Genomic DNA, 25,681 nt, shown 5'->3' with positions numbered 1-25,681 from the left:
AAAGAAACAAAAACCCCAAGAAAACAAAAATGAAAGCCAAAAAAAAAACCCAAAAAAACAAAAAAACAAACAAACAAAAAAAAAAAAACACCAAAAACAAAACAAACAAAAAACTCTGCAAAAACAGACAAAATACCAATAAGGCAAAAATATGTCAGAGCAAAGCAAGACAAACATTTCTTAAACAATAAGACCTTTATTGGAGAATTTATAGCAAGTACAGCTTATGATTTGACTACATTTAAAAGAATTTTCTCTGACCTTTCTCTCCACAGAATAGATTGTGGGAAAGCAAGCACAAAAGCTGATATTTTGAATGCATCAGCCAGGAAAAACAGAATGGTGGTTTTGAGCTGAGGCATCACAGTGAGGTGTTGGGAACTGAGCCAGGGTGTTTATTCATAGTTTATATGGTGGCTGCAGGGTCTTCTATACAGCATGTCTGGAACCAGTACTGTTTGCCTACCTAGGGAAATCATCATCCTGAGAAGGCTGGAGGAGATGGCAATAGTCTACCCTCCCAGAGCCAAAAGCGTGTGATTGTAAGTGCTCGAGAACAAATTATCACACGCCGTTTCATGTTACTTTCTGAAGTCTCCTTGGCACCACTCCTTGTCTATGCCATGCTGGACTGAGCACTCTAGGAAGAGGAAGCTGCCCCACTAACACAAGGCTACAGCGTGCATCCCCTGATTCCTTGTTGCTGCAGAACTGCACCTTTCACTTTATCATCCGGTTGTCTGGATTATTTTACAAGTACCTCTTCCAACTTGAGATGGAAGATAAACATCATTGTGAAGCCTTTCCTGTTCTCTCCCTTACAGTTAATTGCTTGTAGATGCTATTGGTTCAGATGCTCTTGGATCTCTGTGCTCATCCTACCCTTCTCATGGAGCCAGAAGCACTCTAACTCGTGTCCTCCCTGGATTCCTGGATGCTCCTTTTTATTAGTCTCTTGGCCTTTAGTTCAATATCCCTCATATCTTAATTAACCCCAACAAATTTTCCAAACCACAGGCATAATAACTTGTGTAAAGTGCAGATTTGATGCTATTTGTTGCTCCCCGCCCCCAAATAACCTATTTTCTCTTCTTTCCACCCTTTCTATTCTTTCAGATGGCATCTGTGTTAAGGCTTTGTTCCAGGTAGCCTGAATAGTTTCATTTGTGGCTGTGGTGCTCAATGAGCTCCAGGGGTGAATAGCCTTTTCTCCCCTTCTAAGATCTAATAATTGCTTCTCTATTTTCTGCATTTCCTAGTGCTCTGTTAATGACAACAAATAAACAAACAAAAAACAAGAGCTTTGGTAAGATGTAAAAGCATAAGATGTTTATAGTTTATCCCATGGAGTATGTAAATAAATACATGGATATTCAGTCATCCTTTATTGAATACACATTTGTTTGTAAAACATTGCTAATCATACTTATAGCTAAAGGCATGACCCCATTTTCTGTCATTGACAAGGCACCAAGAGAAAGGAAAATATTGAGAAAATGAGATGAAAAGTCCATTCTTCTACTAATTAACATTTGAAGGTTATAACAACTAACTAATGAGATAAATTCCCTCTTAACTTTTCCTTACTTAATCGTGTAAATACAAGCAATGGTGATAGTTACATGCTTTTCCTGGAGGTCCTGTGATGCATTTGAAAATGACCTTAATCATGTTTCCTCTTCCCTACTGGTTCTTTGGTTGTGTACATATAGAGAGAGACCCACAAGCAGCTTTCATGCATTAACTTGTCCACAACGAATTGGCCTTAGGGGCACAGCATAATGTAGAGGATGATAATGTTTCTATAAAATTGTATTTCATAAAGTAGTTTTTCCAAATACAATTTTATGAGAAGTTTAACCATCTTCACTGCTACTATATTCTCCTCTTTTCTCAGAAGGCAGGAGAATGGGTATCTGCCTATTCAAGAATTTCCTTTTCCCTCAAGTGATCATAGGAGTGTGTGGCCAGTGCTCTAATTCACTAGATAACTTGCCAATACATTGAGATTGATCCAAGGCCATTTACCTGACCCAGGTTGTAGTGGTTGAGTTTAATTGCTGTACTGTAATAGATGAAGCAAAAAGGACACAACCACAGTTGTCTTCTTCACCTGAACATCTTATTGCATCCTCCTTATTAGTCTTTCTTGTTGATATATAAGGCTCTCACCATCCAGCCCCCCTTTCCATATTTTCAGTCTGTTTATTTACTAATAAGTACAAGACCAGAAGGGAGTTAAGGAAAGCACATAGATTGTCGTGTCCAAGAAGATGAATGTGCATGAGAAAGCAGGTTTAAGATGCAATGAGATTTCAGAGGCAAAAGCAAAGAAAGAGACTGGAAATCAGCCAGTGGGTAGGTGGAAATCAGCTTGCCAGTCTCAGCTTCTGACTTTTGCTGATAGAATCCATATGGAATTGAATGCCTATACGAGAGAATACATCTATCTTCTGCCATACAACTCGTTATGGAAACTCTATCACCAGCTCATCCTTAGGTGCTTCAGGAAATATGATGTCACAAGTTACTATGAGGGCTGCATACAGTTAGAATCTATACAGATGAAAAGAGATAAAAAATAAATATGTTAATTTTTAATGGGTAAATTCAGGGAGGGTGGGGAATGCTGTCCAAACAGAAGTACTGTCATTTGGTACAGTGTAACTGGGCAACAATGTGACAGAACATTTTTGGTTCACTTGATTCTCTGAGAAAGTAATAAGAAAAAGTAATGAGGGAACAAATTTGACAGAGTGGCTACTGTGCAAACGGAGACTCAGAATCACAAATACCAAAATAGTAACCAACTTGGTTGACTCCAAAACCTATAGCATATATGGGGAGAGAATTTTTGTGACAGGTAGTAAAACTGGTCTAAAATGTTACCAAAAAGGACCCAGAACATAATGGGTATGGTAAGAAATTTTAATGGTGTCCCGTGTGCCTTTAACAGTAATGAGAGGAAATGACAGAGAAAATTTGCTGGCTGAATAATCACCCAAAATCCTATAGAATGTTGGAGCATCATCTTCAGCCTTCTGGCCCAGTATTTCTGACATACATATTTGTGAGGTAGGAACTATTGAGGACTTGTTTACCATGATATGGCAGAGTTTGGCCTTTGACTCTGCCTGCCTCCAATCTTTCCCATTTTTAGGCAGAATTCTATTTGTGGCAGAAATGAGGACATTTTGTGCAGTGGCTAGCCTGCCACATTTGAGGCTATCTCTATAAGGAGGTTCATTGATGCTCATCATCTTCTTTGACATAGGCTGGGTGTTCAGGTAAATAATTTTATTCCTTCTCAAGTCTCTAGTTGGGTTGAAAACCATATATTTTAGTTTACAATTAAGCTTAGTTGTTTAGGGGATAAGATGTTTTTAGGTCTCTTGTTGGGTTGAAAACCATATATTTTAGTTTACAATTAAGCTTAGTTGTTTAGGGGATAAGATGTTTTTAGGTCTAGATAGATAGCTTAAGCTGATAAAGATGAGATATGATAGATATTGATTTACATTCATAATTTTAAACGCACCAAGATAGGAAAGATGTTTTCTTCAAGGCTGCCAAATACCAATAACCAAAACACTATGAACATAACATTTATATAATTCCTGATTGTTTCATGATTCTTCTTGCTGTAGGCAATTTATTACATATTTGTGTAACCATATAAATGTATATGTAAAAAAAATAATAAAAAGAGTAATCAGGGGGCTATAGGCAGGGAATTTACAGAAAGAACATTCTTCGCCACTTGGCTGCTGTGAAAAATACTATCCAGGTGAGAATGTGACTATAGAGAACCAGGTGTTTGTCACATGGCAGCTTGCCACATTTATCCCTGGAACACAGCAAGGGTCATGTTAGCATTTTGGTAAGAAGTAATCAAATACAGGTTAGGTTTCTGAGGTTAATCCACCAGGTTGGGTTCAGTGCATACTATCACGATGGCTTGTGTGTCCTGCCATGCAATGAACACTGAATGAATGATGATTCATTCAGTAGAGAAAGGGTGGCGCTGCCTTCCTTGGCCAAACTCAGACCTCATGTCTTCTGATGGATGTCCTTCTCCCTCCTTTCTTACTCACCCGCTGCCTCGGAAATCCCACTGCACTTTACGCAGGCTTCCACATGCACATTAACCTTGCAGTCAGCAATATAGACCCCTCTTTACCGACCTCCCTTCTAGCGTTGAAGCTTCCTGTTGTTATTTTAGGCCTTTCCATGCCTTGCCCTGGGGGAATGACTGAGGTGAAGCAGACAGTCAGTACAAGGGGAAGGTTTTAGGAAAATGGGTGAGTCCTCCACCCTAGTCCTCCGGCCTGGACCTGAAGAGCTCTCCACAGAGCCTGAATAACACAGCTGTCTTGGCTAGGGTCTGCCTTGCCAGGCTGCTGAGGCTGGAGTGCCTAGGAGAGGTTTGAGGCTGATGATGAACTATGACTCTTTTTTTTTTTAATTTTTTATTATTAATTTATTCTTGTTACATCTCAGTGGTTATCCCATCCCTTGTGTCCTCCCATTCTTTGAAAAATAAAATCATTCATATTACATCTCAATTGCTATCCCATCCCGTGCATCCTTCTATTCCTCCCTCCCTCCCGCTTTCACCCCATTCCTTTTCCCTATGACTGTGACTGATGGGGGCCTCCTCCCCTTGAATATAATGCTAGGGTATCAAGTTTCTTCTTGGTAGCCTGCTATCTTTCTTCCGAGTGCCATCGGGCCTCTCCCTCAAGGGGACATGGCCAAATATGGGGCACCAGAGTTCATGTGAAAGTCAGTCCCCACTCTCCACTTAACTGTGGAGAATGTTCTGTCCCTTGGCTAGGTCTGGGTAGGGGTTTGATGATGACTGCACGTATTGTCCTTGGTTGGTGCCATAGATCGAGCAGAAACCCTGGGCCCAGATCCGCCCATCATAGTGTTTTTCTTGTGCACTATGACTCTTGCTTGGGCTTTTCAAAACATGTTCTCTTCACAAAAGGAGGTACCCATATCTCTCTGCCACTTGCCAACTTCGTAGAGAGTGTCTTGCTTGTTCTATCTGTAAAGTGGGTCTAGTCGCAAGAGCTTCTGTCTGGGTACTGGAAAAATACTAATAGTTGTTCTGAGGAGTAGAGGACTTACCATGACGTCTGCCCTGCCCTGAATGGCTTAACTGCATCATCCACCTGTTGCCCTGACAAAGCTGTGTGACAGGATTTTATCAGCCCCATGTTATGAATCACTAGCATAAAGTACTACAGCACCCAACTGGTTAAAAAAAAACTCATCATACACACCAGAAGGGGGGAAAATGAAATGTGGACAGGAAGCCAGAATTCCTGCCTATTAAGCGCAGTTTTTTTTCCCTGCTGTTGTTGACCTGAATAAAACAAACCTTCATAGCTCCAATGTTCTCATTTTTAAAATAGATTGCTATAACACACAGTGAGACAAAGTTCGGAAACACAGATGCAGGTAAAACTATCCCCAATAGCTATCATTGGTAAATGAAGATGCCAAGAAAGGGTTACACCTGATTTTTAACTCAACAGTGCAAGAAATCAACCCACTTAAAGGTGGCATTCTGAGAACAAAGCATGTTGCCTCTCAGGAGCATTCTCTGGTCGCTTGAAAAAGCCTAGGGCTAAAGTCTTAGGGCTGTCTTACACTCAGACCAATGTGTTGGGCATGAATGTCTACATGTGTGTGTCGATGTGTGTGTATGGTTTTATGCATGCCAGTGGTGAGCATTTGTTGTGAGGGCAGAAGAGGACACATTGTGTCTCCTATAACTCTATTCCTGTAAGGCGGTCTCTCATCAAACTAGAAGTTCGCAGTTGTGGCTATGTTGTCAAGGACACAGATATGCACCGGTGTTCCTGGCAATCTTTATGCAGTTGCTGGCTTTCAAACACAGTTCCTCATGTCTGCAGAGAACAGTCTTACCTGCTGAACCATCTCTCTACACTGTACATTTTAGCTTGAACTGAAACTCCCTGTAGCTGAAGAGCAGAGCTCAGATGTGGTTTTATCCATCCTACCATGGCTAAGACAGTTAATTGGGGTGTTATGCGAGAGTGCTCTTTCTCCAGCTAAGAAATAACTGCACCTCCATTATCATCAGCAAAACCTCTTGGACACTGCATAAGAAGGAATATTATCACACTTCTGTGTAGCTTGCAGCATATTCCTGAAACTCAGTTTACTTCTGGACTTTTCTCCTGTTACGTCTGACTAGTAGAATGTTCTTGCTTCGGAGCATTACCTTGTTACACATTGAAAGCTCAGAGATAGAATGGCTAATTAAAGCTGGCCTTTCCTTCTGGCGGAACATTCTTTTTCTCTGCCTATCACACACACACACACACACACACACACACACACACACACACACACACACACACACACACCTTCATGCATAGTTATCCTAGTGGGCTTTCTTTTTTCTAGTGCAGTAGAGTCAGTATGTGTGGGTTTTACTTTAGAGTATCTTCTTCCTTAAAGAAAAATTTCTTGTCAAAATAATTTTGTGATTATTACTCTGTGTATAATAGACAGAACAAAACTCCCTTAACATATCTACATTTGATTTGTAAACTATAGAGATATTTCAGGTCATATGGTAAGGGGTACTTAGGTTTGCAGGTGAAATTAAAATTGGCAGTCAAGTGATCATAAAGGAATTCCGTTCTTCTTTAAGAAGAGCTCATGTAAGAGTTATGATACAGTGTGGGCAAGACTCAGAGGATGGCCATAAGCAATGATCATGGAGGCCACCAAATGCTACAACTGGCTACAACATCTAGAAACTAGAAAAATAAAGAAATTGGGTGCTTGCTTAGAGCCTGCTCAAGAAATGCAAGCCACCATCAGCGTTCCAGTCAGTAATAGCTGGTTCAAACTCCAGCTTCCGAACTGGAAAATAATGAACCTGTGTTATTTTAAGCAACAAAACCTGTAGTAATTTGTCATAGCAGGGAGAGGAAATGGACATAGCATTATCTGTTTTCAGCTTTAAAGCCGCATTACACTCACAGAAAAACAAGCAAACTGAGGAAGATCAGCTGCAAAGCCAAGGGCCAGTTTGCAGAGATACACCATGAGCACGTGTCAAGAAGATGTCTTTTCTACTTCTCTGGCCTCTATGTTTGAAGCTGAAGGGCTAGGACACACAGTTGTCTTTGCTTGGTTTATTTTAAAATTGAGACTTGGCTGAAAGTTAAGAAGTGGCTGCTTTTCCAGAGGACACAGGGTCAATTCCCAGCACCCACATCACAGCTAACAACCATCTGTAACTCCAGTTCCAGTGGATCCAGCACCCTCTTCCGGCCTCTGCAAACAAAGGATACACATGATACAAAAACATCCATAAAGGAAAACCAGTCACTATACATAGAATTAAAAAAATAAGTAAAGGTAAGAACTGGTCCATTCCCTCAAAAATATGCATTCATATATAGCTCCAGCCTCGTTGGCTATGATGTCACAATGGGTCCTGGAAGCTATTTATCCATTGGTATTTCTGAATTAAAGACAGTTGCAATAGTCAGTATTCAAAAGCATTAATACAGAAACAAATAATATTAGTTAGACTTTCATGGACACCACCATACCTTCTTTCTCTGAAATTCTCACTAGAATTTCACTTTTCTGTAGTGTGCAATTCTTTCCTGCTTGTTTTATAATATCTACTGTGTAGACATTTCAACTCCCATTGAAAAAGCACAGTTCAAGAAGAGAGGAAAAGATATGCCTATGCCTCCTTGCTATCAGGTCTTGGCAAGTAATCACAAAGAACTCACACTTAAAGAACTAATAGGAGCCATGACCCATGACTGTAACCCACTTCCTGCATCTCTGTGGACCTTCCCTAAGCATCCATTTGTTTAGCTCTGTTGAGTATGATTGGAGAAGTTGGGCAGCTCTCAGTTCTAAGAGAGAGGGACGTGACTCATGTGTCTCACTGACTCTGACACAGCCTAATAGGACAACGATTTCAGTGAAATCCAAGTCTTTCCGCATGCGTGCTTGCATGCTGATGACCAGTGGAAAAGGTAGAGAAAAGGGAGGGAGGGCAGCAAGTTCATAAAGAGCATAAGGAAGACAAGGAGATTGAGAAACATTTTGGGAGAAGAATTTTGAGGACTTTGCAACATATTCATTCTGTGAAGTTCTTACAGAGTCTATAAAACAAAGAATGATGGAAAACACTGCTAACTGTCTCTGCAGATTTAGAACGCATTTCAGGCTACGCTTGCTGGATTCCATTTCCCGAAGCCCTGCTCTGGTGCAAGGGATGAGGTAATGCAGTGTTAAGAACACTCTTCAGTCTCTGCGCATCAGGCATGCAAGAACTGAGAAAATAAAGCTGATGGCATGGGCGTGGTGAAACAGGCAGCCAGGCCTCTGTGAGTGGGAATGTGCCTCTGCTTACATCAGGCCTAGAAGGTAGGACTAAACCCAGCTTGGCTAGTACAGTGTCTATGAAGATGCCAAGATGCCACCATCTATTCTGTTTGTAAAGGCATCTATTCCATTCCAAAGGCCATGTGAGGCTGCTGCTGAGACACTCGAACTAAACCGGTTCTTTGGCATTGTTGCTACCAGACTCCAGCCACCAGTACAGCAAGCAAGCAGAACTGATTCAAGAGAAATGACTTTTTGCCTGTTGCATTTTCTGTAGTAACTGTTTATTCCTGTTTTAGATCACAGCTGAGTGATCTGTGAGTTGTTTATGCCCAAGGCAAGCCCCATTCACTTTTAGGTTCTTGAATGGCTCACAGATCCTGCCCTGGGATTAGCTTTTTTTCTTCTATTTCATGTCTCCCTTTGCCCTTTCCACATTCTCATTTCTGCTCCCATCAGCTTCTCTCCCATCTCTTTTTATGTTGAGCCCTATTAGTAAATCATTTTTCTTTATTTTTATCTATTCTTGCTTGTAGAAAGGAATAAACATTTACACTTCAAGATAGCATTACGAACACATCTTACCTCTTTGAAGACCAATGACATGTTAAAACTTGTTTATCGTGCAATGGGATCATGATTTATTTAAAAATGAAAACAAATAAGATAATGTTAACACAGACTACTCATTCTTTCACATATATGATTCTTGCATCTTAAGCGAGAACTCCTGTGGCCAGGCCCCAATTCTTCCATATCTAGCATAGAATTTTGGAACAGTTGCTTAAAATTTTGTATCTTTGAGTCTTCATCTATAAGTGTTAATATTACTATCGCTCTGGGATAGTATGGCAGTTCATAGAAATCTGTATGATGCACAGAATACATTCATTGTATGCCAATTAGTAGGGGCTCAGGGTTATTCATATATTAATTATAGAGCAAATCAAGAGATAATTATTATTATCTTGGAGAATCTCTGCCTTAGGCGAAATGACAGTTTTGATAGAGAGGTCATGTGTAAAAGGTATGAGAGGAAACAAGAAATTATGTTCTGGAAGAGACTAGTGAACCTGGAACTAATACGGTTTAATCAGAAAGGAAAAGAGAATGGGAGGGAACTAAGAAGAAATAGATGGAAGAGGCACAAGAAGGAAATTAGGGAAAGAGGAATAAGCCAGAAAGTTGTATATCACCAAAAGTGTATCTTCTGGTAAAACTTTTAATTGCACATCATAATAATGAGATACTTTATTTTTATGAAGATTGCATAATACACATGCTCTGATCATAAGACACCTAGGAACTATTATAATAAGACATTGTGTAATATTGCTGTAAATTTCTTAAGATGTAGGGAAGTTTCTCCTCAATTCACTACCTTAAAATGTAATCAGCCTTATGGATTCAAGACGGCACCCAGACCGGAAGGTTGTGTTGGTTAGTTTTTTAATGGACATCCATATGCACATTTTAAAAGGTCCATCAGTACACATTTACAGCATTTCAGATGGCTCCCTGAGCTACGTGAAGTAGCTTGAGTCCTCTTTGGCCAGATAATTCCCATGGAGACCACTCAAGGAGTTCCTCAGAAAAACCTAGTAATTGCATGAGAGAATGGCATGCAATATGTGGGGGCAGAGACGTAACTTTGAGTAGAATAGAGAATACCTGAGGATGTACAGTTTCTGTTACTATGTTAAAAATAAACTTCCAATTAGAAGTGACCCAAAAGGTCACATGTTGACTTTGTTCCGTTGCTTGTTCCCTCAGATTCTGATGTTAAGAGGTTTCTTCTAACATTGGTCCAGTTTGATCAACAGTTTCCGAATACCCTTTCTCCTTCAATGGAAGGCCTTATGTCTCTCAAACTCACTCATAAAAACTGTGTAAAGCTTCTTTCTTCATTGGAACCTTCTGGAAAATGCTAGACATACTGATGACTTAACTTCCCTAGATGCAATTAACAGGGAATACATATTTCTTTTAGATTCTCATATCACTTTAACTTCTTAATGCATCCTCCTAGTTTCACCTGCATTAAAGCAAACAGGATATAGATGAGATTGGAAATTTAAAGCTATTTTGTTACCTACTTGAGTCCTTAGGTCTCTAAGAAGTAGATTCTGCCTTCTTAAGCATCTTCACTTTTTTCTAAAGATTAATTTATTTCATACGCCTGAGTGTTTCCCCTCACATGTGTTTGTGTATCAAATGTGTAGCTGATGCCAAAAGATGCCAGATAAAGGTGTGGCATCTCTTGGAAATGGAAGTACAGACAGCTGTGAGGTGCCATGTGGCTTCCTGGAAATGAATCCAGGACATCCACAAAAGCAGCAAGTGTTCTTAACCAATTGGCCACCTCTCCAACTGCAGCATCTGTATTTTTAGAATTAATTATTTCTAAAGGGGTGTGTGTGTGTGTGTGTGTGTACAAAAAGACATTTTCTCTATCTCCCCTATATTTACTAGCTGGACCTGAAAATAGAATAACAAGACACATTATCAGGGTAAAATTCAAGTTGTTTATTAACATTTGTAAGACGTATAAATATGGGATAGTTAGACATAATTTTAAGGGTTAGATTTTAAGATTACATACACTCTAACCAAAGAGTGATAGATTGTGAGGAAGCATTAAAGGGAAATGGATTTGTTCTTTTAGGGGTGGTGAATTACACAAAGTAAAATGCATGGTGGAAAATAATGGAAATAATAGGCTCAGTGAGTGCTGTGTAGTAGAGGGAGGGTTCCTGCCGAAGAGGAATATACAAGTGTTTATCCCTTCTTTAGACTGAAGGAGAAAGGGACAAAGCTTTTGATATCTTCCATATTTTAGTTACCTTCACCTCAAAATGATCATTGTGCCAAAGTGGCATATATTAAAGTGATCAGCCTCTACACTTCAAGTATTGTTCGGAACTTAATGAGGTTATGTGTACATTATAGTCTTATTTATATTATTGAAGACAACAGAATAGGCCAGATTAACAGCAAATATGTCTGTAAAAACATTTTTTTCTACCATGCTTCAATCAGTTGTATATTTATGGAGCTAAGAGTATGTGGGGTAATTAATAAAATTTTTTTTAAAAAGTGTATGTGGAGTACATTGCTGTAAACATCTGGCTGGTTAGTAAAAGTAAAAGTAAAAGCAGATAACATTTTAAGAAGTAGCAAAGAAATGAAATTGATCAGGTTTTATCACTGGTAAAAATCTCAAAGTGAAACTGCAGCCAAAGAGAAGAAAATAATCAGTTTCACGTTTAATATCTCCTTTGAGAGCTTAAAGGATTATAGGGGATCAATATCATAAAAATGAAAGCCTACATACTCTCTCTCTTTGGCTGGTCCACTGATGTGGTCACACCCTCTTTAAATAAGTTTTCACTTTCCCAATAGTTTTTGCCAATATTTTTTACTCCACAATCCTTTATCAGAGCCCCAGATAAAGTACTGTTCACCATGATGTAGACTGAATGGAGTGGGGAAGGGTGAGAGATGTAGGACCCAACACTTATGATATCTGTGTTTAAATCCAAGTCCTTCCAAGTGATATCAAGAAGATCTCAGACAATTTGTTCAACTATTTAAATTATGAATTTCTTCTCTGAGACCAGAGCAATAATATGAATAATAGGATTTAAGAAGGGACAAGATTTATAGCAATGACTCTCAACAATACTCCCAAATATTGACAATTGTTATATGTCAAATGAATCTCCTTCAAGTCCTGGTTTTACTACTTATTGATGTAACTTGGTGAAAACAACTTAATCTCAGTGTCACTTTGTTTTTACTTAAAAAAAAAAAAAAAAGCAAAATGTATGGTTGAATGGTGGTTGGGTAAATAGACACTTCTTTTGAGCATCTCATCCAAAATTAAATACACCCTTATAAGGGGCAGCCATGGTGGCTCAAGTTTATTCCTAGTGCTCGGAAAAGAAAAGTATTCCTATGGCTATGGTAATCAACCAGCAAGTCCTCCTGGGCTGAGAACTAGAACCAGACTAGGGCAGGGACAACACAAGCGTGGAAGGGCACAGCTACTTCATCCAACGAGAGGCTGAGGGGCCTCATAAGAGTTTACATTCTACAGTAATTCCCAAGTCCCAAGGCAGAGCGAGGGCACCAGTGACTGTGCTCAGATACCCACATTTCAGGTTAATTTTCATAGCAGCCAGGCAAGAAAGTTGTAGCACTTCTGTTTTAAACTGTCAGAACCGAGCCTCATGTGGAGTTGTGTTCCCAAGCAAGGCAGACCCAGGATGCAGTCCAAGTGTGTGTGACTCAAGTGTGTCTGACATCCTATTCCTAGCTAACAATGAAAACCACTGCCATTAACAATGTTTACCTCTGTTCTAAAGCTCCCTGCACCACCACTCATTCTTCAAACACATACTTACTCTCCTTTACTCCTATTGTGTCTTGTAGAAATATCTAGTCCATAGGGCACTGCAATCATTGGTCACCTTCTTCCCCCAAAGCCTCATCTCATACTAAAATGTTCCCAAAAGATAGGATGAGCCTTAGTCATCATTTTATTAATAAGGTGCCATTTAGCACTGATAGTGACAGCAGGATAAACACTAAGGAGTACCTGGATGGATACCTATTGCTGTCCAGGCATAATGCCCACACACTTGGCAAGCAAGTAATCGCCAGTTTCTTAGTCTGTACAATGAAGATGCTCATAAGACCTATCTCACTGTGCTCTGGGAAATAAACTAATTCTTGTTACTTTGCAATACGGTTGAGTCCATAATAAATGCCTTGTAGGTGTTGACTGTTAATTAGAGCTAGATTTATTCCCTACAATTCCCTTTAAATTGAGAGCTTTAACTGAAGCAGTATACCAAATTCAAGAATGAACATTGTTTTCAAACAAGGTGAGCGTCTCACGGAAGCTCACAGAACACAAAAGGAGAGCACAAGTTGCTTAGACACTGATGTATGGCCAGGAAGCACCTATGATCCCGACGAGCTATAGGTGTCCACCATGTCTGTCTCGATTCTCCTTGCATTGCTACCAGCATTGCTGGCATGGAACTTGGCAAAGTGAAGAGAAGCAACTGGGTGACTAAGCCGGTGTGGTCCTGGCATGGCCCAGTCTTGGGAATTTCCTCGAAGTTGCCTCTTTGCTTCAGGCAGCTTGGGACAGGATAGTGATAGGATCCTTGGGGGGTGAGTGCAGACCAGAAGTCCCTGTGGATCAGGAGTCCCTGAGTCAAAACATACTCCCTAGGTAGTTTGAGCCAGACTCTTTTTTTTTTTTAACAACTAAAGATGACAATATTTATTTGAGATTCATCACTTTTTGCAGGTTCTGGATGAACAGAACCTCTTTTTCTTTTTTTATTTTTTTATATTTTATTAATTTATTCATATTACATCTAAATGGTTACCCATCCCTTGTATCCTCCCATTCCTCCTTCCCTCCCATTTTCCCCTTACTCCCCTCCCCTATGACTGCTCCCCTCCCCTATGACTGTGACTGAGGGGGACTTCCTCCCCCTGTATATGCTGGGCCAGACTCTTAACAAGATGACTTTCTTTTCTTTTCCTTCTTTCTTCCTTTTTTTAATGTTTTTTATTTTTTAAATTATTATTATTATTATTATTATTTTAGCAAACACCGTATATTTAGCTGTGAAGGAAGTTTGTGAAACTTTGCCTCACAGAAACAGAGAAGCAATGGCTGGTTTTGACCCTCAGGTGGTCCTGCCCTCCATCTCTGTTGCTTTGTAAACCTGAGGATTCAGTGGATCTTGCACTAGTGTGTTAAGGGCCAGAACAGCTGGAGACATGGAAAAGCTGAGTTGCAGCAGCATGGCTGGGATGATCTTGGCTGCCTACTCACTGGGTTGCTTCACTATGGTACTTTTCTCTAGAGAACATAAAACAGTCACAGAGACTTTGGCACCAACCACTCACTAGAACCCCCCACCCCCACCCCCCCTCCCCATACAACCAGAGTGCAGGCTGAGCCTTTTCCCAGAGGAAGCTCTGGGAAGCGAAGGCAGCGGCTGTAGCAGAAAAGGGACACTTGCGCTTCCTAGGCAGCAAACTAGCTCACTCAGCCCTGCCCAAACCGGCACCATCAGCGGGTGGTGTGCTAGCTCTCCTCCGGGCCAAGTTCCTTGGGAGTGTCTCTTCTCCGCGGACCCTGCAAAGTCTAGGTTCTCCAACAGATGTTTCTCCCTCAGCTCTGAACTCAGAACACCCACCTGCCGGCGGCTGCAGCGCAGGGTCTGGAGCCTGGATGCTGTGGCTGAACTGAGCCCCCCTCCAAGCAAATGCAAGCATCAGCATGAAAGGCTGGACTTTAGCCCAGGTCTGTCCTCACCCTGGGGGGCCGCCTGCTTGGCTCTGTTCATCTGAGAGGAGCCGCTGCTCACTTTCCCCCCTTGCAAGTCTTTGTTCCAAGCCAGACATTGCTCGGATTCTCTAATTAACTCCCTCCACTCCAAAGGGGTCCGGAGGCTGGGATGCTCTGAGATCAGAGCTTAGAGGATGCTGACACTAGAGTGGGAGTCGGAAGGACTGCAAACAGTGGGTATTGTTGTGATTATATGTGCATCTCTGAAGCTGCTTCATTTGCTGGGACTGATTGATTTTTCGGAAGGTAAAGTGGTCGCTTCCCAGTCTGTGCGCTTGGTCAGGTCCGCTTCTGAACTGGATACAGATGCTGCAGAAGTTGCGAAGGTCTAATGTCCAAAGCAAAAGTTTTAAAATATGCATGCTTGACATAGACAGCAGCCTAACACCTGGGCAGCTCATTTCTGTTTACCTGGAGACCTGAGAATGGGAGGGAAGGGTTTTATAGCCTCCTCTTTCTGTTCTAAGCCAGTTATTTGGGTTTAGGGCGATTTGTGGGTTAAATGTGTCTAAGTGAGTGCTTGCTTTGGGTTGTCAAACTCATTTTGGCTACCACACCTTGAGGTCATGGGTGATCCCTCCCTCTGGAAGAGTCTTGAATTGTGAGGGGATTGTTGTGTTTGTGTGTCATTAGTCAGGAGTCGCTGGGGTGGAGCTGGGCTGTTGATTATATGAAATGTGGTGTAAAATGGAGTTAATGGGTGTTCAGCAAAAATGTGCTTTGAATATTTAATTTGCAGATGTTTCACCTACATTCTTCAGTGAGCCACCTTAATCGTTTGTCTCCTGAACAGGGAACCAAACACAGGACAGCACTGATACTTCTGCTATTTTATCTGTCTAATGAGAATCTCACCTTTATTATCCAAAAAATCAATTTTACTATTGAGAGAATGGCAATTCAAAAAAAAAAAAGCTAATTAACTTTGTTTTTAACTATTTGAACATACATCTATGTGTATATGCCTTTATATGTTCATACATGCATATGTCTTTATATGTTCATACATATGTTCATACATACATACATACATACATAGTTATATGTGCACACACATAAATATGAAATATCTACCGCATAACATACTGTAGAAGTTTATAAGTTAAACCAACTGATACAAACTCTGTATACAAGCTCTGTTTTATCTTCTCAAGTGAAATGATACAGACTCTGGGGTCTTTGTTCATATTCCTCCCAGCTATATGTTTGCTGAGCTCTGACCAGTCACCTCTGCCATGGTATATGAGGAGGGACATGGAAATGTTTAACTCTTCACATCTATCACAATCGCTCTAACGTCACGCATCAGTTACATCTGGAACACATGGTATTTCTCATAGTATGTTAATATTTATAAGTATACTCTAACTTCAGAGTTCCCCCCCCCCAATTACAAAATAGGTGTGATAATGTTGTTAAGCCAGAATACATCCAATGTTCTCAGACAATAATCACATTTTAAATTGTTATCAATATGACAAGTTCTACTTAGATATAATGAAAAGGTGATTTTAAATGAGGTTAAACAGGACTCAAAAAGTTGGTTTGTTCCTTATTTTACACATGAATTCTATTTACTCATAGTTGAAAAACAATACATAAGTAAATTTCTCAGTATGTTAAACAGCAGTTTTTAATTCTCTTGAGATTATGCCTCAGTGGACTATTTAAATACAAATAGAGTAATTTCAATTTCTATGAATAATATACATTGACCTAATGTTAGGGACCTATTAGTATGTGTTCTCTGGGAATGGTGTTCTCAGAGTTAGTATGTTGTGATCAAGGGGCTTGCTCTAGAACTGGGTACCAAAGTAGAGAACCACCATGGAGATATTTGAAGGATATCAACTTCCACAACACTGTAAGACATTAAGTAGTTCTTCTGTCATTGGTGATCATACTAGAGAAGTTTACAATTGAAACTTAAGCTAACAGCCCCTGGCAATGACTCAGCTTTCAGTGTTAAGTCAGTTAAATTGGATATTGGGATGATACTTCTTCAAGTTTGAGTTTCAAAAGTATGCTGATAAAATTATAAACCTAAACTCCTCCTTAATAGTCAATGAATTTTGAGTTGACTTGAAGGGCAGCCTTGAAGTGGATGTCCAAATTATAACCAAACTGCAACTTGAATCTTTCTATGTACCCATAAGTATAGATATACATACATGGTTATAAATATTGTGTGCAATGTACAGTAATCTGAGATAAATTTGGATTCAATGAACAAGTCTTGCTAATGAACAATGCCACCATATATAATATATGACCCATATTCATTTGGTATGAATAGATTCTTTTTTTCTGAAATACATTTTAAATAATTCTGGTCCAATCCAACGTTCTCACTTTATATAGATAATGAACAAAGTTATCAGAGAGGCACATGAGTTGTCAAAAACCAAACCATCTGAGAAGAGAAGGAAGACCCAAGTCAAATATTACTGAATGCTACAGAACACTTTTCTTACTGCAATTCTTTAACTGATCTCTTCTAACACGCGTAAAGAAAATAAATTAAAACATGCACGGAGATATTTTCTTGTCTTGAATTAGCTCCTAAGGCATATTAAAACATCAGGGAGAAATATACCTATGGAAAATAAAATCATGCAATAGCCAACTGATTCATAGAAGGCTTGGACTCCAACCTAAACATGGGATCCAAGGATGCTAAGACTCCTGCCCCTCATTACAGTTTAGGACAACAAACCAAATGGTCTTCTAGGCATCTTTCTAAATTCTGCATTAAATGTTAATCATCATTGACTTACACCAAATGACACTGAATGATAATTCCATGCAGAGTCCAGTGATGCTGAGACTCAGCAAGGATATGATAGCGAGGGCCGAAGCTTCCCACATAGACTTTTTCAGAGTATGACACTAAGGAGAGATAGAACAAACCAGGCTTCAAGAAGTACCAGGCAAGTTTGAGATCAAGGAAAGTGGTAGCTAAAATTAGAGCTATGAGATATCACATTCATTCTTTGTACCTGTAAATACTTAAAAGCAGACAAGTGCCAGGTGTGGTATCACATGACTGTAACATCAGCACTCACAAAACAGATGCAGGCACATTTCTTCAAGTTCATGGCAAGCCAGCAAGTTCCAGGACAGCCAGAGATTCATAGAAAACTATCTCAAAAACCAACCAAACAAACAAAAAACAGGCAATGCCTATGCCAAGGTAGATTGCAAAACACTTCACTGAGATTGTGACATAAAAAAAAAAGGGGGGGGCTCAAAATATAATGAATTTGGAAGAGTCAGCCATAGACACAAGGGTTGACAGTAACTATTCTCTGTTTTAAATTTTCAAATTTTCAATTTCAATGGTTTCTTTTAAATTTCAATAAAGTTTAAAAATGTCAATTTAAATGCAGTATTTGGCAATCAAAGGTTTTTTTGTAAAGAAAATTAAAAATAAATAATGAGGATTGAAGAGATGGCTCCATGGTATAGAGCAACAACTGTTCTTTCAGAGAACTGGGTTTTGATTCCCAGCACCCACCTAGTAGCTCACAACTGTCTGAATCTCTAAAATGTTCTTCTAATCTCCAAGGCAAGGGCACACCAGGCATGCAGGTGGCACGTGTGCGTGCGCGTGCGCACACACACACACACACACAACACTCATATACATAAAATAATAATACAGCATGAATAATGAAATATTAATATAATTATTGAAGGCCTCATACATAACCACTCATTAAAAAAAAGAAATATGGAAACTATCACACTGATGTAATTTCATACTTTAGTGTGTTACCAATATCATACTGTACTCTGAATGCTGAATGGTGATGGTCCTCTGTAGGGTTTAGATTGAAATGACGAGATGCTGAAAGTGAATTTTAATCGAAGTCTCCCTGAGAGACCTCACATTGAAGTAACAGAAACATCACCGGAGAAGATAAAAGAAATCAAATTCTGAGCATAAACTTAAGCAATGTTCCTTGGGGATAGCATTGGGGTGGGAATTGGGATGTTTTGGGGGGTCTTTTGTTTATTTGTTTGTTGTTTTTAAAGGACTATTTCAGAGCAACTAGAAGTGGAAGAACAATTTCTCAAATTGGAGATTGAGGGAAGAGGATTCTAGTTTGGGCAAAGAGCTAAGGCTATATTCTTAAGCCTGGACACTAGTGGCTTTTACGGATACAGGAAAGGAATGCTTATAGCACATTGAGTTGAGGCTGATGGAACATGGGTTCCAGGTATATTTATGCTCTAACTTCTAAGAGCCTTTGACTCCAATGTTTCAATTTGGAAGAAGCTAGAGAGGATAACCAATAATTCACATAGATTATTCAGAGAGTGGGTAAAAGTCTGTTCAGAACACAGAACAATCCACATGCGAGAGAAGGTAAAAGCCCATAAAATTTCCTTCAAAACAAAATACTCAGAGCTAGCTGTCAATTTCCAGTTTCTGCAGAAGTCCCAATTAATACAATATCTGTGGCCTGCAGCTGTTCTAAAACAGCACTGCTTTCATTTCAGGAACTTTCTGTTAAATATCCTAGTTATGAGATAAGAAATGTGGAAGACACAGCACATACTTTTTGATATAACAGTCCCTTGGAGGGAGGAACTGAAAAATTCTGATAGATGAATCTGACATCTGTCAGGATCTTTAATTTTTCTGAATAGTTTAGAAATTTTCTATAATGAAGTATAGAAAAATCACAATAATAAACCACCTTTAGTCCCTCAGGCAATTTTATTAATGACTTGTATTTGGACATATGTTTCTCAGCAATCGTATCGTTCAGTATTTCTTGGTTATCTACATTATGTATTCTGTATGACTCCAGGATACTAAGATTAATAGAAGATCACCACTCTCTTTAATAATTTAGTTGAAAATGAAAACCCGTAGACAAACCAATAAAATGTAATATTTCATGGCTAGTCTACCCAAGCAAGATATTCCATGAAGACTGTAACTAAATCCAAATAGAAGATTCAGAAACATTCAGAGTTCAACAAGGTAGAGTTTCCTTTAAGCTGTCTTGTTATTGATAAAGAGAAACGTATCGAATTTGCATACAGGAAAGGTGCTTATGCAAGTACTATATATAAGGCAACGGGTGACATAACACTACCCTACCGTAGAAGCATAGGGACCTGGTGCACCATATGGGGTTCCTGGAACAACAACAAGAATGTGTGAAGAGTAGACACAGTTTTATTTCTTCTTGGTTTTCATCATCCATGGTGTTCAGCACTATTACACACACACACACACACATACACACACACACACACTTGCCCCAATATAATTTGAATATAATTTGCACTAGGAGTACAATCCAAGACCTTCAGTGCTACTTTCTAGTGTCCGTGAACCTCAACACTGTTGATTAGCTGACTATATTTTTTGGTCATTTGTTTTTCTGATAGTGAGATTTCATAGCAAAGTTCCGCACAAGTGGATTTCTGCGATACATTAGAACCTATGGCCCTAGGAAGTAATTTGAGCTGAAATATCTAGCTGTGAGCTGCATGTGCCTGACTCAGATGGACTTTGATCTGGATGGCAGGGCAGCCCATCCAGTACAGTAACCAAGAAAAGATCTTAGATTTATAGCTGCAGTTTAACATATATGCACGAACCACCTATTGTGTGGAGGGGAATTGAAGACGGCAGGATAGTTTCATGTCTTTAAGAAGCTTTCAAATTGCTCAGACAGCAAATGGCTCATGAACAACTTTGGCAAGATGGAAAAATATCTTGCTGTTCAAAAAAAGCAAGCTTCTAGAAAATTACAAGAGTCCTCCTTTCCTCTTCTGGCTGCTAGATTTTAGGGTGGAGCAGGGGTGCTTGAATGAACGTGGTGCTATTTGAAACCTCCAGACTTAAGAGATCCAAGACTTTAACAGGCAGAGAACTTATGGCAAAGGTAGAAATATCAATTATAAATGTTTATTTAAAAAAGGCAGTGTCCTATGCTTTCTTTTGATAGTCATATTAGCATAAACAATAAGCAGGTCTGTGTGGTCTTGACAGTGCTTCAGACTGATTTGCCTTGGGGCTGTGATTTTACTCATTTCAGAACTCATTCCCGATGTCATGCTCTGGAGAAGAGCTGCAGCCTTTACTGTATGGAGAAGGGAAATGTATGGAGCGAGAATTTTCACCACTCAGTCCCTTGCAACAGTAGACTGCATCAGAAAACAAACAAACAAACAAACAAACAAACAAACAAAAACACACAAAAGCCAAACAAGCATACCTGTGGATAACTAGTTTGAGGTCTTGCTCACTGGAGTGGGAAATAGTGCACCACACAAGAAATGTAGAGCATCTCAGTAAAGATATCAGAAAATATCAGTGTGTTGGCATCTATGGTGAGTAACTGTGAAGATGGCTCTAAGAAAGCAGGACATTGGTTTGTACCGTATGTTGCTAGGAAGACAGAGTGACTCACAAATCATCTTCATCTCTTCTACAAGTAGAGAAAAGGAAACAAAAGTGAAAGCTGTAATGAGTAAAGAAGAGATGCCCATTTGTTGGGTTAAAGAATATTCATTCTTTTTCTCATTGAAAGATTTTGTGTATGCCTCTGTTCAGATGTGATTTCAGAGTGGCCTTATTTTAGTTTGGATCAGCTATGGAGATAGAACAATGGACTCTGATGTTTATACCCTGTGCACTGTCTATATTCCTCATGAGAAGCCCAAAGACGCTAGTGAGCCAGGCTAGCTCCTGCTAGATCCCAGGTCTGCTTGTCCAATTTGAAAAAGATAAGAAGAAGAAAAGTGGGACAGGAAAGTCTATAGGTTTGATTTTTAAACCCAATTCAGTAATTCCATGCCAATTACTAAATTTCCTGATTGAATTCCAGATCTTCTCTCTCTCTCTCTCTCTCTCTCTCTCTCTCTCTCTCTCTCTCTCTCTCTCTCTCTCTCTGAGTCTTTTTTCTTTTTAAATTATTTTTTATTTTTCTTTTTTTACACTTTATGTTTACATTATTACACATATATACAATAAACTATCTACAGCATACAGCAAGAAGAACCACAAAACAATCAGTGTTTTGCCTATTTGTATTTAGGCAACCTTGAAGAAAACATCTTTCCTATCTTGGTGCATCTAAAATTCTGAATGTAAATCCATATCTATCATATTTCTTAAAAATGGCATGACCTTGCCTTGTCTCTAAGATGTAGAAAACTCAAAACTGTAAGTGAAATACCGAGCCCTGTATCTCATCCATGAGCAGGAGCCCATGAGCACCTCTCTTCTAACTATGTTAAATAATATGACTTGCTTACATCCCAGCGACTAGGCCGGTGGCTCTCAGTCTTCAGACATCTCAGCACTTATGAGACAGGCTATGAAATCACAGATTCCCATGTTGTACTTTGTGTTTCAGTTTCAGAGAGGGCATGGTTGGTTCTGAGTCCTTGCATTACTGGCGGTTTCTTCATTGGTATCATTTGTCCAAGGACCACAATCTAACAACCATTGAGTAAGTCAATGGAACTGAAAGACCTGACCCTCTGAACATCTAACAAGACCTCCAAGTTTAGTGAAGTCCTTTGTCTATTGAACTTTATTACAAAGTATTTAATGGCTATATTTGTCTATATTAAGTATTAGCTTTTGTGGGTCATGTAGCCTAGCACAACTCTTCAGGGGAAAAAAGGTGATTTTTGGACTATATAAACAAATGACTGCTAGAGAACAGCTTTGTGAATGCTTGAATTAGAGCACCACAAAACCCTCATACACCGTGAAAAACTCTTTAAAGTTTTTTTGTTACTTATATAAAAAGCAATCCTTATCTGGCATTTGGTACAATATTAAGAAATAGGATAGATTTGGCTTACACTAGCAGGACCATCCTTTGTTTATCATGTAAATCTAATAATTCTGCAGTTCTTATACATTTTTATATAACTATAAATTCAATGTTAGAACATCAATATTTCTGTATTAGATTATAAAGCCTTCATAAATATTTAATATCTGTTATATTTTATAACATTTTATCTTTACAGCTTTTTTCAGCATTTGAAAAATTATGTAATAAAATCTTCACATGTGATGTTGCTTATATATTTAGTAGTATGTTTTTGGGTTAGAATCTTACAAGAATAATTTTTGGTGGGACAAGAAAATAAATTGCTTTAACTTTGTTGACATTTATACAAGGTGTGTTTGTTTTATAAAGAGATCACAAAAGTTCACCTGTGTCATTGGCATATAGAGCATTTTCAGTGATTTGAACTCACTGCGTTATTAAAACAACTCTAAAGGATACTGTCAGTGTTGATTAGAGGATATTTTGAAGATAGGCACTAAAGATGATCATGGAGAAGCTCAATATTATTGACAAATGGTGACTTTAAAATACTGTGTCATTATGAGGTGGTTGGATCAGGAGGACTGTGACCTAATCCCTCATCAGTTCACTGGCGAGTTCATGTCTAGATTGCATCACTGAAAGTTTATGGAAATGTGATGGCTGGGTCTGTCTTTGGGAAGAACACCAGAGGCATGCTCTTGGAGGCTACTCCTTGTCCTGGTCCCATTCTTCTAATAATCTCTACTTCCTGGCTTCTAAGAGATGACATTTTTTTTTTTTTTTTTTTTTTTTTTTTTTTTTTGCCACATGCTTCTACCTTACCACAGGCCCTTAACAAACGAGACAGTAGACAATTAACTGAAACCTTTTAAGCCACAACCCAAAGTAAACCTTTCGTCGTGGCAGTTGCTTTTCTCAGGTGTATACCAGTAAGATGAAAGCTCCAGTAATATGCTTATATTCATCTCAAGTAAGGAATGGGACATCTTACTAATGTGACAGGCCCAAAATAAGGAATCATATGCATTGTTTGAAGCAAAAGCATACAAAGGCCCATCCAAACTCCATTTTGTAGGTTAAGATAAACTAATGCCTTACCCAGAGTCCCTTGTGAATCTTTGAAAGCACTTAAATAAAGGTAGGACAACACTAAGGTTAGACAACACTAGCATGTTTACTATGGGTCTAAGATGAATCACTAAAGCCTTCTGCACCCTGTTTCCTTTTCATAAGCCATAGATCTTATCATCTTAAGACCCACCTCTTTAGAGAATTCTGAGCCCTAGCCATGACTTAGAGATGAAATATACACCCTCGACTTGTTGTACAGCAAGTCCCCACTAATGCTTAGTTTGTATCTCAGATTTTCTCACCAGTGCTTAGTGCCTCCTCTTTTTAAACAGTTATTGGTGACAAAATACAAAGCATCATGAAAAAATTGCCAAAAACATAATCCAATGTTGCTAATTTTGAAAATTTGTGTTTTCCTTATCCTAGGATCTGTTTTGTCATACTTTCAAGGTCAGTAAGTGCCTTATCTACTCATTATCAAACACAATGCAATTTGATCAAAGATACTGGTAATTGGCCTAGTTTATACACTGCTCAATAAGAGAACTGGTATCAAACTGGAGCCTTACAAGCTGAAGTGTTTTGTTGTGGTGTTTCTTTCTGCCTTACTCTAACATTCCTCAAAATGCAAAGACTTTTCGTATAAAGCAATGATGACTGAAGCTGTGAACTAAGGGACCTCGATGTTACAGAATCAGCACAGTGCTCTACCTCCTATTGCACACAGTTAAAGACTTTATACTTCAGCCAATTTATAGTTATGAATGGCCTGACTGAAGAAACCCTCTAATGATTAAATGAGAGAATATCAACAATTTATCAGGGATGATGTAAAGTGATGATGAGATTCTGGACTTAAATAAATTACAAGGGAAATTGGTTAATGATAAAACAATGAGAAGCCAGCCACACCTGTAGGAATACTAAAATGATGCATCTGTCCTTACTGCTTTCGGCATCTTGACACCACTGGTTCACTGAAGACGAAATTAGTACAGGCTTCTAAGCATCACTTGACTGAAAAGAGAAGATTAACTCCTTCCCATTCCTGTGAATGTCTAAAAAGACCCAAAGGGAATCAGTCAGGTTCATTGCTTCACAATCATAGCAATTACATAGCTAGCACTCTCTTTGAGGAAAGTTTCAGATTAATGTTGAATGTTCACAAAGTGATCTAGCCTCAGTGTAGTTTTATATCCCTCCCACAATAAATAAGTCAATGATAAAACCGCTTAACATTTTATAGAAATTTACTCAAGAAAAAAGTGCCAAATCAGCCCAGAAATTTTACTGCTGCAAAAATCTTTGTAAGCTACAGGGATGACTTTCCTACCTAATATATTTCAAATGCACAAACTCACCACTAATAGGAGCTATTCCTGTCAATGGCTTTCTAGGACTGTTAAAGAAAAATTTCCAAAACATGGGTGTCCTCATCCTACTGTACCACCAAGGTGCCTAAATTTGGCACCTGAATATGCCAGGGCTGTTAGGGAAAGTTTAAACTGTGGTGTAAACTTTTCATAGAAGTTATGCCCCCTTGTTAAAGAAGTTTAAGCTCAGGACAGCAACGGAGGGACGTGTGTCCAGTGAATATGAATGGTCTGAGACCTTGAAGCGCAGCAGGCCTCTAATTAGTTCCCACTCTGAGAACTCATTCATTTTATTACACATGGTATTGGTGGTGGCATTTTCTTATGGGAACACATTTGTGTTGCAGAACAAGTCACAGAAAGACTTGGTATAGGCAGCATAATATAAATTCTGAAATGCCATGTATTGCATAGAAACACTGATGGAGTGTCCAACACAATATGAATTCTGAGACACCACCAGTGGTCTAAAGAAATCCCCAGGAATAAATGAGCTTTAGGGGAGAGACTGAGAAACTCTGGCTATCCTTCCCTTCCTTTACTTCTTTTTTAAAAATATTATAATTTATTTAGAATTACATCCCAATTGTTAGCCTCTCGCTTGTATCTTCCCTGTTCCTACCCTGCCTCCCTCTCTC

The 25,681-nt window shown here is 39.1% G+C and overlaps 1 protein-coding gene across 4 annotated transcripts in view; it reads left to right on the top strand.

Moving 5' to 3' along the window:
• Kcnip4 (potassium voltage-gated channel interacting protein 4) overlaps positions 1-25,681 on the top strand; it is a 1,056,025-nt gene that overhangs the window by 842,926 nt on the left and 187,418 nt on the right. Inside the window, exon 1 of one of the 4 annotated variants that reach the window (XM_051165120.1) lies at positions 14,474-15,025. The exons of the other annotated variants lie outside the window; for them this stretch is intronic. Within the exon in view, the coding sequence (XP_051021077.1) occupies positions 14,914-15,025 (112 nt within the window). The 5' untranslated portion in view covers positions 14,474-14,913. Of the gene's footprint in view, positions 1-14,473; positions 15,026-25,681 lie in introns of those variants that run through there. 4 annotated transcript variants of the gene reach the window in all.

This window comes from Acomys russatus, chromosome 22, assembly GCF_903995435.1.
Source record: "Acomys russatus chromosome 22, mAcoRus1.1, whole genome shotgun sequence".
NCBI classification, from domain to species: domain Eukaryota; kingdom Metazoa; phylum Chordata; class Mammalia; order Rodentia; family Muridae; genus Acomys; species Acomys russatus.
This window is presented reverse-complemented; position numbering and strand designations above follow the sequence as displayed.